The sequence below is a fragment of the Nannobrachium achirus genome (assembly GCF_963921795.1).
Source record: "Nannobrachium achirus genome assembly, chromosome: 5".
In the NCBI taxonomy this organism is placed as follows: Eukaryota; Metazoa; Chordata; class Actinopteri; order Myctophiformes; family Myctophidae; genus Nannobrachium; species Nannobrachium achirus.
In genome coordinates, this window is record NC_137814.1 from 56,495,333 (window position 1) to 56,510,528 (window position 15,196).

The 15,196-nt window shown below is 42.6% G+C and overlaps 2 protein-coding genes across 13 annotated transcripts in view; one reads left to right on the forward strand and one right to left on the reverse strand.

Annotated features, from left to right (window-relative positions):
- Positions 1–15,196, reverse strand: part of LOC308285914 (coagulation factor XIII B chain-like) — a 263,356-nt gene that overhangs the window by 67,813 nt on the left and 180,347 nt on the right. For 6 of the 7 annotated variants that reach the window (XM_080726824.1, XM_080726823.1, XM_080726822.1 and 3 more), the window contains exons 1-3: positions 1,926–2,072; positions 1,037–1,219; positions 510–698 (exon numbers count right to left, since the gene is read on the reverse strand). The exons of the other annotated variant lie outside the window; for it this stretch is intronic. In XM_080726824.1, coding sequence (XP_080582950.1) covers positions 510–698; positions 1,037–1,219; positions 1,926–2,001 — 448 coding nt within the window. In that variant the 5' untranslated portion in view covers positions 2,002–2,072. Of the gene's footprint in view, positions 1–509; positions 699–1,036; positions 1,220–1,925; positions 2,073–15,196 lie in introns of those variants that run through there. 7 annotated transcript variants of the gene reach the window in all.
- LOC308285792 (uncharacterized protein) overlaps positions 11,552–15,196 on the forward strand; it is a 116,925-nt gene continuing 113,280 nt past the window's right edge. For all 6 annotated transcript variants that reach the window (XR_013962083.1, XM_080726670.1, XM_080726671.1 and 3 more), the window contains exons 1-2: positions 11,552–11,688; positions 13,736–13,786. Coding sequence is in view for 5 of the 6 variants with exons in the window: in XM_080726670.1 (XP_080582796.1) it covers positions 13,741–13,786 (46 nt within the window). In the remaining variant the exon portion in view is untranslated. The remainder of the gene's footprint in view (positions 11,689–13,735; positions 13,787–15,196) is intronic.

Here is a 15,196-nt window from a genome sequence, read left to right on the forward strand (position 1 = left end):
AGACACCCAGACAGACAGACAGACAGACAGACAGACAGACAGACAGACACCCACAGTCAAACACAGTCACACACAGACACATAGACAGACAGACAGACAGACAGACAGACAGACAGACAGACAGACAGACAGACAGACAGACAGACAGACAGACAGACAGACACACACACACACACACACACACACACACACACACACACACACACACACACACACACACACACACACACACACACACACAGTCACACAGTCACACACAGACACACACAATGTTTTGCTTGCCAGCATATTAATTGATTGATTGATTGATTGATTGAAGAATGTATTAGAAGTTTGCATAGGAAAAGGTACAGTTTCTTCATGACAGTACAGTTCACTGATACAAGGTCAACCTAAAGGACAGGCCCAATTAAGCAAAAGGCTTATTTAAATTTAGGTCCTTTTTTAAAGGAAACAGTTGCAACATAAAACACAATGCAAAAATAAATGGTATTTACACTTAGGCCTACCTATACATTGTGGTGTCGGTGTCCAGTTGCCATTTTGACATGAGCTCGTTGCCCACCACCCCTCTACGTTAGGTTTACGTCCCTGCTCACACCTGCAATGAATTCTTGCTCCATGAGGATACGTCTCTTTCTCTGGTGCAAAAAACCCACCCTCCACTGCGGGAGCAGGACAGCCTTTCTCCCTTTGCCCTGAAACAGAATAATATTGTTTATTCATTGTAGTCCATCCATCCATCCATCTTCAACCTGGGGCATCAGTTCCCACTGAGATTTCCAGAGTTCCCTATCCTGAGCAACCTTATCCACTAACAAAAATGTTGTTGCCATTTATTGCCTCAATAAAGAAATCAAAAGAACAAAATGAAGACATCTAAAGTTCATTTTGTTGGGTGCTATCTCAGTCCAACAGCAGAGTACAAGGAAGGTGACGACAAGTAACACATATTAATTAAGCAGCAAGTGATTATTCACAATATTGTTACACAAACTGTTGTAGAATTGGAAACTGTTGTAAAGTGGAAACTTACGTTCACATTTGGAACCTTGGTGATCCCATCCTCTCAGTAAACACAGTAGTTTGAAGAAGCCCACAAAGCCAATGTTACAAGGCACTCTGACTGCTGACCCAAGAGGATACGAGGCCTTCAGACCCGTTGTGTCGAAGTTGGAGTCATAATGTCGGCTCGATAGAAACGACGCAAGTTGGCAATCTGAACAGTAAAAAGAGAACAGACACGTTTCATTGTGTATTCATTCATATTTCCATGTTCGTTTCACCCATTAGACCTGGAACTAAAAAGAAAATGCAGATATACAAGCTCACAGCCCGGCACCGAGTGCCACGATGTGAGCTATTTTTGAAAGATTGTGATAACTTGCACAAGTCTTCCTTGCACAAGATCCCCCCAAGATTAGCAAAAGATTTCACGAAGTAGAAGATCTACAAGCTTGCATGCAGCGTAGCACTCGGTGCCACACTATGAAATTGTGTATCTGTTATTTTTTAATAGTTAAAGGGATATTTCACTTTAAAAAAAAAGTTTGGTCATTTTATCCTCTAATCAGGCTTTTATGAACACCCCGGACGGATTTGATGTAAATGTTATCAGGACCTCTCCCCATCCCTCTACCCATTGTAACTTCAAACTCCATTTTAACCATGATAGATTCATTAAAAACACCCAGTCTTTTTTTCTGGTGACTCTTAGTACCCTCCTACGTGAGCTGGCAGTGTTTTTTCGATAACCTTTTTCATTTATTTTTAATAATTCTCTGGGAAAATGAAAAAAAAAATGTTTTTGACAGCACCACAGATAAAGAAAGAAAAACACAACAGAAAACTATTAGGATTTAGAATACATTTTTAGGTAATTTTGGGTCTAAAGGCTTAAGAGGAAAGGTAGACCATTGTCTTACCTTGCGCTCCCACTGAGTTCCCAGTTTGCATCCATACAACAACGAAAAGCAGACTGCCGAAGGGTTTCACATGCATGTTGTTTATTCTGCATTAAACACCAATGAAGATGAATGTTCAGCGTCGGTGAGTGACTCCAGTTGTATTTGTGGAGACTCCAGCACACGGTGAATACAAGGAACACACATCCCCTCATACAGTGGCGTCAGTTCAGTAAAAGCTAAGGTATGGCAACATGACTGGTGTCTTGCGTACAAGACACTAGTCATGTTGCCATACCTTAGCAACGGGCATGATTTATTTTAAGAAGTACATTTTCTATGGTTGTTCAAGTGCAGCTAAACTTGGCATGTTTGTGCCACAAATAAGATGGGGAGAATACAAGTGTGGAGAATATAATTATAATACCTTGTTAAAGTGACCATTTTGTTCAAATTTTGCATTTGTAGTTATTTTACTGTAATTTAACAACATAACCAGAACAGATAGACAAAGAGACATTCATGGATTTATAATTTAAAAGTATTTTTTATTTTGGCAGCTGCATACCCCTGCCATACCCAATTGACGCCCCTGACCTCATATGACATTGGAGATTGGGTAACATGCTGGCATCAGCACTGGTGTCAGACAGTCCTGACACCAGTGCTGTGTTCTGCCTGATACTGGGGTCTACACCGTATGCTGTGAAGTAAGGCTCTGCAATATATCGAGAATATACCTTCATCGAGGTATCAGCATGCAAGGTATACAGTACATACCGACAAAGACGGCTTGAAATGAGGTATTGGTGTATGCACATAACACATGCAAAAAAGCAGTCCATCTGTAACCAGGTGTGGTTATTTCAATAAACCCATTATTGCAAAATGGAAATAAGCCATTGAATTTGGAGGTGTCGCTGTCCTCTGGCACAAGAAGCTGGACACAGTCATTAATTGCGACCGAAGGTCGCATATACCCTGAAAAAACGTGTCGCTTGAGTGACCTTCCTTCCTTCCTTCCGTAACCTTCCTTCTGTACGGGAGTGATGTCAGTGTGATGTCAGCGAGTTGTGACATCATTTCCTGTACGGGGCGGCTACACAAAATGTGGATAACACTATATATGGAGATAGTCCAGTCCATCATGTCATATGGGACTACCGTCATAGACAGTAGCCAAAAGAGAAGGATACACAAGACTAAGAAAGACAAAAAAAAGAGAAGAACCAAAAGGAGAGAGAAGAAAGGGTGGATGAGGTACAATGTGTTTCAGAAAAGAAAATGTAACAAGGAGGTGGCAACGGGGCGACTAGATAAAGTTATTAGGCCTGGATCCGACTTTAAGTCGACGCACAGGATTCCAGAAGTGTAGCGCTTATTCGCTCTTGTATCAAACTGTTACTCGAAACGTTCTTAGATTTTAATATATATTTTCTAAAGTAAATATGGGGGCGGCTGTGAAAAAAAGAGAAGAATAAAAAAGAAAAAAAGGAGGAGGAGGATAAAGATACCAAAAGGAGAGAGAAGAAAGGGTGGATGAGGTACAATGTGCGGTATCCTCCTTGTCAAGCTCGACGTTGGGCATTTGGACCTATACATGGAGAAATGGAGCGAACCTTTTTGGCCTAAACATGGAGATGTGGTACAGAATGACTCATATATGGGCATAACAAGTATGTCATGTGACATCACTTCCTGTACAGACAGTCAGACAGACAGACAGCCATTGACTCCGGCCTAACAATGGCTACTGTATATGACGGTAGTCCCATATGACATGATGGACTGGACTATCTCCATATATAGTGTTCTCCACATCTCCATGTTTAGGCCCTATCGCTCACACCCTAGGTGGGGTTGGCGATAGGGCCTTTCTGTGTGGAGTTTGCCTAAACATGGAGATGTGGTACAGAATGACTCATATATGGGCATAAAAAGTATGTCATGTGACATCACTTCCTGTACAGACAGTCAGACAGACAGACAGACAGACAGACAGACAGACAGACAGACAGACAACCATTGACTCCGGCCTAACAATGGCTACTGTCTATGACGGTAGTCCCATATGACATGATGGACTGGACTATCTCCATATAGTGTTCTCCACATCTCCATGTTTAGGCCAAACAGGTTTGCTCCATTTCTCCATTTATAGGTCCAAAAGCCCAACGTTGAGCTTGACAACGAAACGTTCTTAACACAGCCGCCCCCATATTTACTTTAGAAAATATGTTAAATTCTAAGAACGTTTCGAGTACCGGTTTGATACAAGAGCGAATAAGCGCTACACTTCTGGAATCCTGTGCGTCGACTTAAAGCCTGTTGCCACCTCCTATTTACATTTTCTTTTCTGAGACTGCCGACTGCACATTGTACCTCATCCACCCTTTCTTCTCTCTCCTTTTGGTATCTTTATCCTCCTCCTCCTTTTTTTATTCTTCTCTTTTTTTGTCTTTCTTAGTCTTGTGTATCCTTCTCTTTTTTTAGTCTTTCGTGTAGCCACCCCGTACAGGAAGTGATGTCACAACTCGCTGACATCACACTGACATCACTTCCTGTACAGAAGGAAGGTTACAGAAGGAAGGAAAGAAGGTCACTCAAGCGACAAGGTTTTTCAGGTGTGAGCGATAGGCCCTATCGCTCACACCCTAGGTGGGGTTGGCGATAGGGCCTTTCTTTGTGGAGTTTGCATGTTCTCCCCGTGTCTCCAAGGGTTGATACCCTCACAAAAACATGAACAAACTCCCCCCAGAATGACAGCAACTAGAATCGTCAGAGAAACGCTGTGGTTGGCCAGATGGTCAAGAATTGGCGCATGTCACCCTGAGGTCGCATTCCACCCTCAGGTGTCTTACTAGTGTTATTAGGCTCGAAGTTGATTGGTGTATTGCGGTTCAGTATAAATCCACAGGGAGTTTATTGTTCTTAATGTGTACACTCCTTATGAATGTAAAGACAATTAGGAAGACTACATGTTTAAACTTGCTTTTATTAACTCTTTTATACAGGATAATTAATCACTGCACGTGTGTTTATGGCGTGATTCCTAAACCCACCAGGATTGAGTTAAGACCCGCCTCGCGGAAACGCGAGGACTTCCAGGAGTGGCTGAAATCCTTGCCTGACACATGGAGGGTGAATAAAGTCAGAGGCATGAAGACTTGAGAAAAGCCTGCATTTGCTCAATGCACAACTATTAATTTCTCACTACAGTGCTCAAAATAAACTGTGCTAAAAAAAAACTTGAAACTGACTGTGCTTAATAAAGGGAAAACTTTGTAACTTTGCTAAAGAGAAAAACGTACTGAGAAATTTGTCACTACTGTGCTCAAAATAAAAACTCTTACTGATTATCAGTTAAATTGTTTGGATATGGCTTTGGGCCTATTATGCTGCGTGTATTATTGTAATGGATCAGTAGGTAGTAGGTAGGCCTACTTTGCACTTGAGCGAGCAGCACTAACGTTCATGGGCGCTTTCATACTTAAGATTATCGAGAGGAGGCGGGTCTTAACTCAATCCTGGTGGGTTTAGGAATCACGCGTGTTTATGTGGTCGGTGACTGGAATGCTGATATTTCAGATGGTGGATCTTTATTTGCAAGACACCTAATACAGTTCTGTGATGATAATGTACTCACCTTATCCAGTCAAGTACTATTGCCAGCTGATCGCTATTCTTACATTAGTGAAGCTTGGCACACAACTTCATGGCTTGACCACTGTGTTAGCACGGCTGATGCACACGCCACTTTACGCTCTATGGAGATTGTGTATGAGGCCTCTATGAGCGACCATATTCCTTTTATTATGGACAGTCTCCCCGAGCTGACCCAGGAGGTTAATAATTCGAGGGCCAAACTAGACTGGTCTAAACTCACAGATGAAGATGTCTTGTCTTATTATGGGAGAACTGATGCTCTTTTAAATAATGTGTCTCTTCCACATGATGCAATTCTGTGCACTGATTGTAATTGTAGTGATTTAATTCACAGAAAAGCCCTCTGTGCTCTGTATGATGACATAATCAAAACCCTGTGTGAGGCCAGCAGCCCTTATGTTACACGCTCTAACAGGAGATCCAGTGGAAAGCCAGGCTGGAACAAACATGTTCTTGCCCATTACACTGCGGCTAGGGAGGCCTTCAGCGATTGGGTTATGGCAGGCAGACCTAGACATGGTACAGTACTTGACCGTAAGAAGCTTACTCATGCTAGGTACAAGTCTGCCATTCGATTTGTCACTCGGCATGAGAATACTATGAGAGCTGACTCATTGGCTGAGAAACTCCTTAGCTGCAATGTAACTGGCTTCTGGAAAGAGGTGAAAGCATTAAACCGAGGTAGTACACTGCTACCATGCACAATTGAGGGTGTAGCTGGAGCTGATAACATAGCTGAGATATGGAGGCAGCACTACTCTGAACTATTTAATTGTGTTAAAAGTGACCCTTTTAATATAGGCAGCATCCCTAACAGTGATGCTGTTGGAGTTACTGCAAGTGAGGTGTTTCAGGCAATATCTCAGCTGGCTGATAACAAAGCTAGCGGCCTTGATCACATCACAGCAGAGCATCTTAAACATGCAAGCCCCAGGGTAGCGGTCCTGCTTGCCATCTGTTTTACAGGCCTGATGTCACATGGGCTGCTGCCTGACTCCATGCTGTCCGTCACTTTGGTGCCTGTCATCAAGGACAAGGCAGGTAAGGTGGGAAGCATGGACAACTACAGGCCTATTGCACTTGCTAGTATACTCTCAAAGGTTTTAGATCGTTTAAGCTCTTTTCTTATAACTACTGACAATCAGTTTGGTTTTAAAGCTAAGCATGGTACAGACCTATGTATATATGCATTGAAAGAAGTGATTGGTATGTATAAAGATAAGAATTCCTCAGTTTTAGTTGGTTTTATTGATGCCTCTAAGGCATTTGATCGAATCAACCATCATAAACTGTTATTAAAGCTGAAAGAGAGGGGCGTGCCTGCTAGCATACTATCCAAACCTCCACCGGCTGTCAATCCATCCGTCAGTCCGTCAGTCCGTCAGTCTGTCACACGTCACACGTCACACTTTTGCCCTGCTCATATCTCCGCAACCGTTGCCCCGATCCCTGCCAGATTTTGCACACACACTCCTTGCCTGCCAAACTACAACCTCCAAGGACCCCCGGAGCTCCAGGGACCCCCAGGTCCCTGGGGGACTCCCAGGTGTAAAAAATGACCAAATGTGCAAAAATGACCAGGGATCGATTGGCTTGGTACGCTGAATAGACTATAGGCTGATACTAGTCCAGTATCGTAACAATTCACAGTTATACAGTGTGAATTATTACATCGAAACTGGAACAGCCGTGCCGACCATTCACACTGAAGACTATTGAATGACTGACTGTATCGTGCATTCACTGTCTGCATGCATGCTCGTTTATTGATAATAACAGTGGTGGAAAAAGTACTCAAGTAAAAGTATCAATACTGAAATATAGAAATACTCTGTTACAAGTGAAAGTCTGGAATTCAAAATGTAAACGTGTGAAAGTGTTTTCAAATAAATGTAGTGGAGTAAATGTACAATATTTGGATCCAAGATGTATTGTGGAGTGGAAGTAAAACACTCCATTATAACTTCCAAACTATGGCATCCTCTGTCAGCAGGAAATCACTAAAACATAATTTCAACAATAAAGTCCTCATTTGTCTTATAATGGAAATCAGTAATCAATTTAAGTAATACAATTGTTGTATTACTTAATGGCAATGTAAACGTTTGTTAATAAAGCTTCTTTGATTTGTAACCATATTGCTCACTACTCCCCATGTGGCGGAGACAGGTTATTACAAGTCATTATTGAACCAGCGATTTTCACTCACTACTTCCCCATGTGGCAGAGTGGGGTCATTGCATGTTACATTTTCAACTAAAAGGATGAATTTCTCAAATCTAGTATTTCTGCATGGCATAACTCTATAAGCCATATCTTCAAAACTGTTGGACAACCAATATATCATTTTGTAGCTACGATTCCCAGCTTTCAAATGAAATGAGAAAATGAAAAAAAAAAAAAAAAAAAAAAAAATGCAATGACTAGCCTCCAGTCGTGTTCAGTCACATTTACACATACTACTGGGGATTGAATGTTCATGTCACTCATTAATAGCTCATACACCATGCAAATCATGCGCTGTTCAATTGCAATGGCCCATCTCCTTTGGTTTTTGGTACTTACTTACTTTTACTCCCTGTACATTAACAGTAAGACACCTAAGGGCGAAAAGCAACCTCACCCTAAAAGGCGAGGTCGCGCAGGACGGAATTCGCACTGGACGGAATTCATTTGCAAGTGTGATTCGAGTTGCAGTTGGTTGTTTAAGTTGGACAAAATTTGGGAAAAATATTTTCCCAAATATGGATACGACTGACGTCTGACATCATAGATTTTCCACCCACCTATAGGAACTGCCATGGCGAAAGCTCTGTCCACAGATACTGCACACCTATTAATACACCTATACACACACCTACAGTATATACACCAATACACACCTATAGGAGCTGCTGTGGCGAAAGCTCTGTCCACAGATGCTGGCCTATAGGAGCTGCCATGGCAAAAGCTCTTTCCACAGATACTGACCTATAGGAGTTGCCATGGCGAAAGCTCTGTCCACAAATACTGACCTGTAGGAGCTGCCATGGCGAAAGCTCTGTTCACAGATACTGACCTATAGGAGCCATTGATTGTGCGCTTGTAGATCTGCTATTTTCACTTATGAAAAGACTTGGAGATACAAGGTTTATGTTGCTATATACAGTACGCAATCAAGGAGCGCTTGTTTCCTTGATGCCGACGGAGGCATGCCGTCTCAGGTGACCTTGAGCCACGTGAGACACCGGCGAGCGAGCGGTAGTGAGCGAGTCGCCGTGTCGAGTGTTGCGAAGGTGGCATGAGCCGACTCAGCGCCGTTACCGAGTTATGTGCCGTTATGGACAGAATAGTAAATCTTCTTCCCCCTGACTTTCGGCACCTCCGCACGGTCCAAGTGAACACAGCAGAGCGCTCCCGAACTCCGTTCAGCCAATCACAAGTTGCGAGACAAGGAGTGAGTAGACAGAAATCTTATAATGAGCATTAGTGAGGACCAAATATACGAAGATGGATTGAAAATGGATGAAGAGCTAAGCTGTGGGTGAAAAGCAATATGGTCAGTGCTTATGCTGAGATGGTGGGGACAGGGACATCACACGTTTACCTTTCCCTTACAGATTTGCCACAGATGAAGCAGGTCCATTTTCTCTTGCCTCCGTGCGTGCACTCTATGTGCCTCTTTCTGTTGCCCGTGTCGTTGAACTGCCGGCCACAGATCTCACAGGGGAACGGACCTGGACATGAGCCCACAGAGAGCAGGAGTCAGAGTTCCACAGCAAACACCCAATACCAACAATGTGGTTGTTTATTAGTAAATCAGTGATTTTCAACCTTACATTTCATTTTTAACTCATTTACTGCCACGATTAACAATCTTCTTTTCGGGTTGGACGCACCGATTTCTGTGTTTTAAGGATTTATCGTGGTCGTGTGTGCGTCCATAGTCCACGATGGTGCACGGATTGTACAAGCCGCATGAGCACACCCTTCACGAACACAGAAGAACGCATGTTAATCCGAGCTACCGTTCCCGAGTTAGCCTTTGCAGTGTTTACAAAGTAAGCAAACAGAAACAGAGAAACGGCTTGTCCCTCCCAAAAATCGCAGATCTGGTTCCTGTTTCCAGTCCAGAACGGAAGCACTATCTCTAGGGTACTTGGGAGCCGCGATCCGATTTTGGATAGTTTTTTGCGACCATAGGTCGCAGTTTACTATTAAAACCGTCACAGCTTGTCTTTGTCTGTCCGGATGGGTAACGCCTGACACGATGGTTCCCCTGACAGATCCCTGCTCTGAGTGTCTGACATCACAGTGATGTCAGATACTCAGAGCAGGGATCTCCATACATGGGCATAAACAGGTGACATCACAGTGATGTCAGATATTCAGAGCAGGGATCTCCATATATGGGCATAAAATGGATTCTGTTAGGGATCTCCATATATGTGCATAAAAGGGATTGTATCCCAGATGATGCCCTGTCAGGAGAACCACACTAACAGAACCCATATATGGCCAAGACAGATGGCGCGACCTCGCCCTGCTTTCCGCCCTTAGGCGTCTTACTGGTATGTTATGTGAAACGGCACATCACGTCTCTGTCTGGACGTGTATGCTCTTTTATGGTCTATGGGTTTGCTGCTCTGACATCACGCTGACATCACTGTGATGTCAGGGGAACCACAATCACATAATCCCTTTTATGCCCATATATGGAGATCTCTGATGTATGGAGATCCCTGTTTGTAGAACCAGCCACAAAGATATGGACTGTCTTGGTCATCTGTGTTGGCCATATATGGATTATGTTGGTGTGGTATGTGGCCCATGTGGCCTCCATATATGGGCATTCCCATATGAGGTCAGATGGCCAAGACATGGCGCGACCTCGCTTGTCGCCCCTTAGGCATCTTACTGGTATAAATTAAATCAAATTAAATTATTTTTTAAATGATCCTGTTTTTCTCAGGATTCTCGGGTTATTGGGGCAGTAACTGAGTTAATGTTGTCTGTTCTGTCAGGTTTCATTTGGATGGTGACCCAGGAAGGGTCCTACTAATTGCCCCAACCCAAAAGTACCCAAAAGTACCCAAAAGTATACCCAAAAGTACACAAAACTACCCAAAAGTACACAAAACTACCCCAAACTACCCAAAATTACACAACACACTACAAGGCAAGCTCAAAGCGCATTGCGACACGTTGTGAGCTTGTAGCTCAGACCTGTTGAAAGCATGGCACAATCATATCATATCATAATCACAATGAAATGTAATGCTTCAACCATACTCCTCCCCGGCCAAGCCACAGCGTGTGGTGTGGAGTGGAGCAGTAGCTTTTAGATCTGCTAGATTCGCTTATTTTTCCATTCGCTTTTTCCGGTACCGCCGGGATCCACGGGGGTCCGTGGCGGGCCCCGGTGGTGGGTCGGCCGCCAGGGACCCCCTGGGTGCTGGCCCCTGCCTACTTTTGTGTACTTTTGTGTAGTTTGGGGTAGTTTTGTGTACTTTTGCGTATACTTTTGGGTAGTTTGGGGTATAGTTTTGTGTACCTTTGGGTAGTTTTGTGTTGGGTAGTTTTGGGTATACTTTTGGGTACTTTTGGGTAGTTTTGTGTACTTTTGGATAGTTTGTGGTAGTTTTGTGTACTTTTGGGTATACTTTTGGGTAGTTTTGTGTACTTTGGTGTACTTTTTTGTACTTTGGGGCAATTAGTAGGACCCGTCCAGGGGTGCCGCAAGATACTTTTATAACATTTGGAATTCATCAAAATCCCTTCACTATGCTTAGTAAAACAGACCTGATTTGCAACTCTCTTCACCAAAAATAGCAGATCTACAAGCTCACAACGCGTCACAACGTGACGTCATCATTGACTATGATGGCCACCACTTGTTATCTCATTTTTAGGTGATAACTTATCACCTAAAAGTTGAGGTGATCACCGTTCACCTTGGACTATGATAAAGCCTTTATGCAAGTCAGAGTTCATAGGGTGGATAGCCAGACAACTTGCATGTGCAATGGCAGATAGAGTCTAGCTGCCCTACTACAGCAGACACTATAAGAGACAAAACAGAAGATAGTAGCAGGAATAGGACCGGAAAACCACAAAGGAATCTCCTCCTGACAGAGAGGTGAGAGAATGTTCATTTAACATAGTTTATTTAATTATCTACTGTGTTTGTGCGTTCTTTCGATGTGTGTGTGTGTGTGTGTGTGTGTGTGTGTGTGTGTGTGTGTGTGTGTGTGTGTGTGTGTGTGTGTGTGTGTGTGTGCGCGCGCGTGTGTAACATCTTAATCTGCTAAAACTGTAATATTATTACATCATCCAAATAACGCTGCATTACAAAGAACATGATTTGTTTTTGTTTCAGCCAGAGTTAAAAGCTCTCTCTCTCTCTCTCTTCTCCCTGTATGGGTCTATTAGCTGTGGAGAAGCGCATTTTAAACGGCAGAGTAGGAGGTTGTCACAGCAGCAGGATGTTAGCTTGTAGATTTGTTCTTTTTAAGCATGAAGTTATGAAGTACAGTAGGTGCAGGTCTGGTCTGGGATCTGAGTTTGACACAGTTCTGTGTTCCTCTGTGCAGGGCTCACAAATGAAGACATGTACACATGCAGGCATACTTTAATCATTTGTCATTATTTATGTCTACTTCCTGTCAGTCAAAGAGACAGACATTGTAGTCCATTATAAACTTTGTACCAGGCAGCATTTGCTAATGGCTTTCAGCCGTGGTCTGTCCTAGCCCTAGCCCCAACCTAGAACACTGAGTATGCAGCTTATTTTTTTGTGCCTTTACAGCACACACAAAGCAGCTAAACAGCTTGCAAACTTCTGTGCAATCGCTTCTATTATTCTGCCCGAACCCGACCCGACATTTAGGGTAGGGTAGGGCCTAAAATGTATGCTAATTAGTCGGGCCGGGTAGGGCCTCGGGCTCTGAAAAAAGAAAATATATATTTGTATTACTATTAAGCTGGGTTCAAAAGAAAAAAAAATCCAACTGAAGCGACCTTCGCTTCACCCCCACTCCACCCATCACGTCCTGACAGCCAATCAGCGTTGATGTTACAAACATGTTTTTGGTGTTTGGTGTTGAGACTCCCATTTTTCCAGGTGTTTCGCCTTAATTCCAACGGAACATGATGTTTTACCAACGCGGACCTGCGCGACCAAAGTGAAGCGATAGAAGCGACTAGAATAGAAGAAATAGCTTCAGGTTTGGACGCAGCATTAGAGTAATGAAACCCGACCATACCCAAACCCCGACCCGACATTTAGGGTAGGGTAGGGCCTAAAATGTATGCTAACTAGTCGGGCCGGGTAGGGCCTCGGGCCGACCCAGTTAGGGCCCAGTTAGGGCCAGGCCTTAATTTTCAGGCCCGTTGAGAAGTCTAATCATCGGTAGCTGCCAAATATGGTGCTGTTACTTTAAATACTCCTGATGGGTGTTTGGATATTTTGTCCAATAGATTTTTTTTTAACAATATGTTTATTTTCGTTTTTTTTTATACATACAAAGCAACAACAAAAGAGAAGCTCAGACAAAACAAACAAAAACCCCACAAAAAACAAAAAACCCCAAAATACAAACTAATAATGACACAGAGCACGCACATCACATGAACATCACGATTCATAAGCCTCTAAAAAATCTGGAACAATCGCTACCAGCTCTATTGGAGTTGATCAAGAAAATTGGAGTGATATCTGGTTACAAAGTTAATAACTCCAAATCATCCATTATGTTGCTTAACCAGGAAGAAAGGGATAACCCTCCAATCTATACACGTCATTTCAAAACTGTGGAGCAATTTACTTATTTGGGTATTCAAATTGTCCCTAAATTAGAGGATATTGTAAGCCATAATTACAACCCAATTACTGTATCAATTTCCGAAGCAATTAATAGGTGGTCAGACCTCTCAATCTCACTAATTGGTAGAATTAATATACTCAAAATGAATACACTCCCTAAACTGCTGTACCTATTTGTCCAATAGATTTGACAGCACTGTGTATATATTTGTGTCCTTGTATCATAATTATCTCTTATGTGGACATAAATACATTATTAATGTGTGTGTGTGTGTGTGTGTGTGTGTGTGTGTGTGTGTGTGTGTGTGTGTGTGTGTGTGTGTGTGTGTGTGTGTGCGCGCGTGTGTGCGTGTGTGTGCAGACAGGATGAAGATGGTTCTGTGGCTGATGGTGACCTCTCTGCTCCTTCATGGTGAGTAGATCTAATAGAGATATAAAGATATAGTACATCTAATATATAATATTCTTTTTTTCTTTTTTGCAGAAAACACTCAAATGTAAAATTGACTGGCTTTAGGCCTAACAAAAAAATAACTTGGTTTCCGGTTTGCGACCGACCCTATTAAATACGTGCGACCCAGATGATTTTATTGGCATTTGGAGTGAAAATAAAAAAATAAATACAATTAAGTCAAAATCCGACCGAGTCGATCAAAAACGTCTTACAAAAAATATATTTGGTGCGACCACATTCGCGAAGTTTAATCAAAGTTTTCTTTCGTCTAAAATATCATGTGCGCAAATGTTTTGTTTTACTATTCATGCGTCATTGCGTCATCGCCAGGAGACGGCGTTACAACAGCAGCACATGCATGTCCTCCTCCAGCCCTGCTCCAGCCATGGACCTGTGTACAGCAATAATCAATGCCTAAATCACAGCGGCGGTGACTCTATTTCCGAGTCCTCCTGCAAGTTTTAGCATGGTGAAAAGAGCTGATCTACAAGCTCTCAACGCGTCGCGAATGCGACGTGTTGTATAGATCAACTAGTTTCAGAATGCAACATGTCGTACGGCGAAGTTAAAGTCCAGCTTCACTGAGTTGTAGAGTTGCTTGCGAGGAACGTTTCTTTCTCTTTATCTTTCTCTCCTCCCCTCCCCATCTCTCTTTCTTTGTCATGGCTCGGTGGGTTAACTTTAGCTCAAAGGATCCGGGGTTCAATTGGTTTAAAATCAACGCCAGATTAACTTTATTCTTATTATTGCATGCATTTCATACGGCCACACCACGCTGTGACTCTGTCCTTCCCTCCGTCTCCATCATGTTACAAAACATGTTGCGTCGCTACTCGAACTTCCCCGTGAGAGAGAGAGAGAGAGAGAGAGAGAGAGAGAGAGAGAGAGAGAGAGAGAGAGAGAGAGAGAGAGAGATGACGGGTGAATTAGAGCGACTGGTAGAGTGAGCATCACTTTGTAGAGAGAGAGAGAGAGAGAGAGAGAATAGCGCATTTTTGGGCAAAGAAATAAGAGAGTAGTGGTGGGAAAAGTAATCAGATCTTTACTCAAGTAAAAGTATCAATACTATAATGCAGAAATATTTGTTACTAGTAAAGGTCTGTTATTCAGAATTTACTTGAGTAAAAGTATTTCCATCAAAATGTACTTAAAGTACAAATAGTAGGCTACTAGTAGCCTATTAATACATCATGAAGTAGCCATCTTTCATTTCAAATTGTTTTCAAAAAGTATAAAATACTAATTTGAAAATAGCAGATCTACAAGCTCTCAGTGTAGTAGATTCTAAGTCTAAGTATTGGAAACTGGAAATACTCAAGTAAGAACAAATACCTACCTCAAAGTTATACTTAAGTATATAGAGTTGGG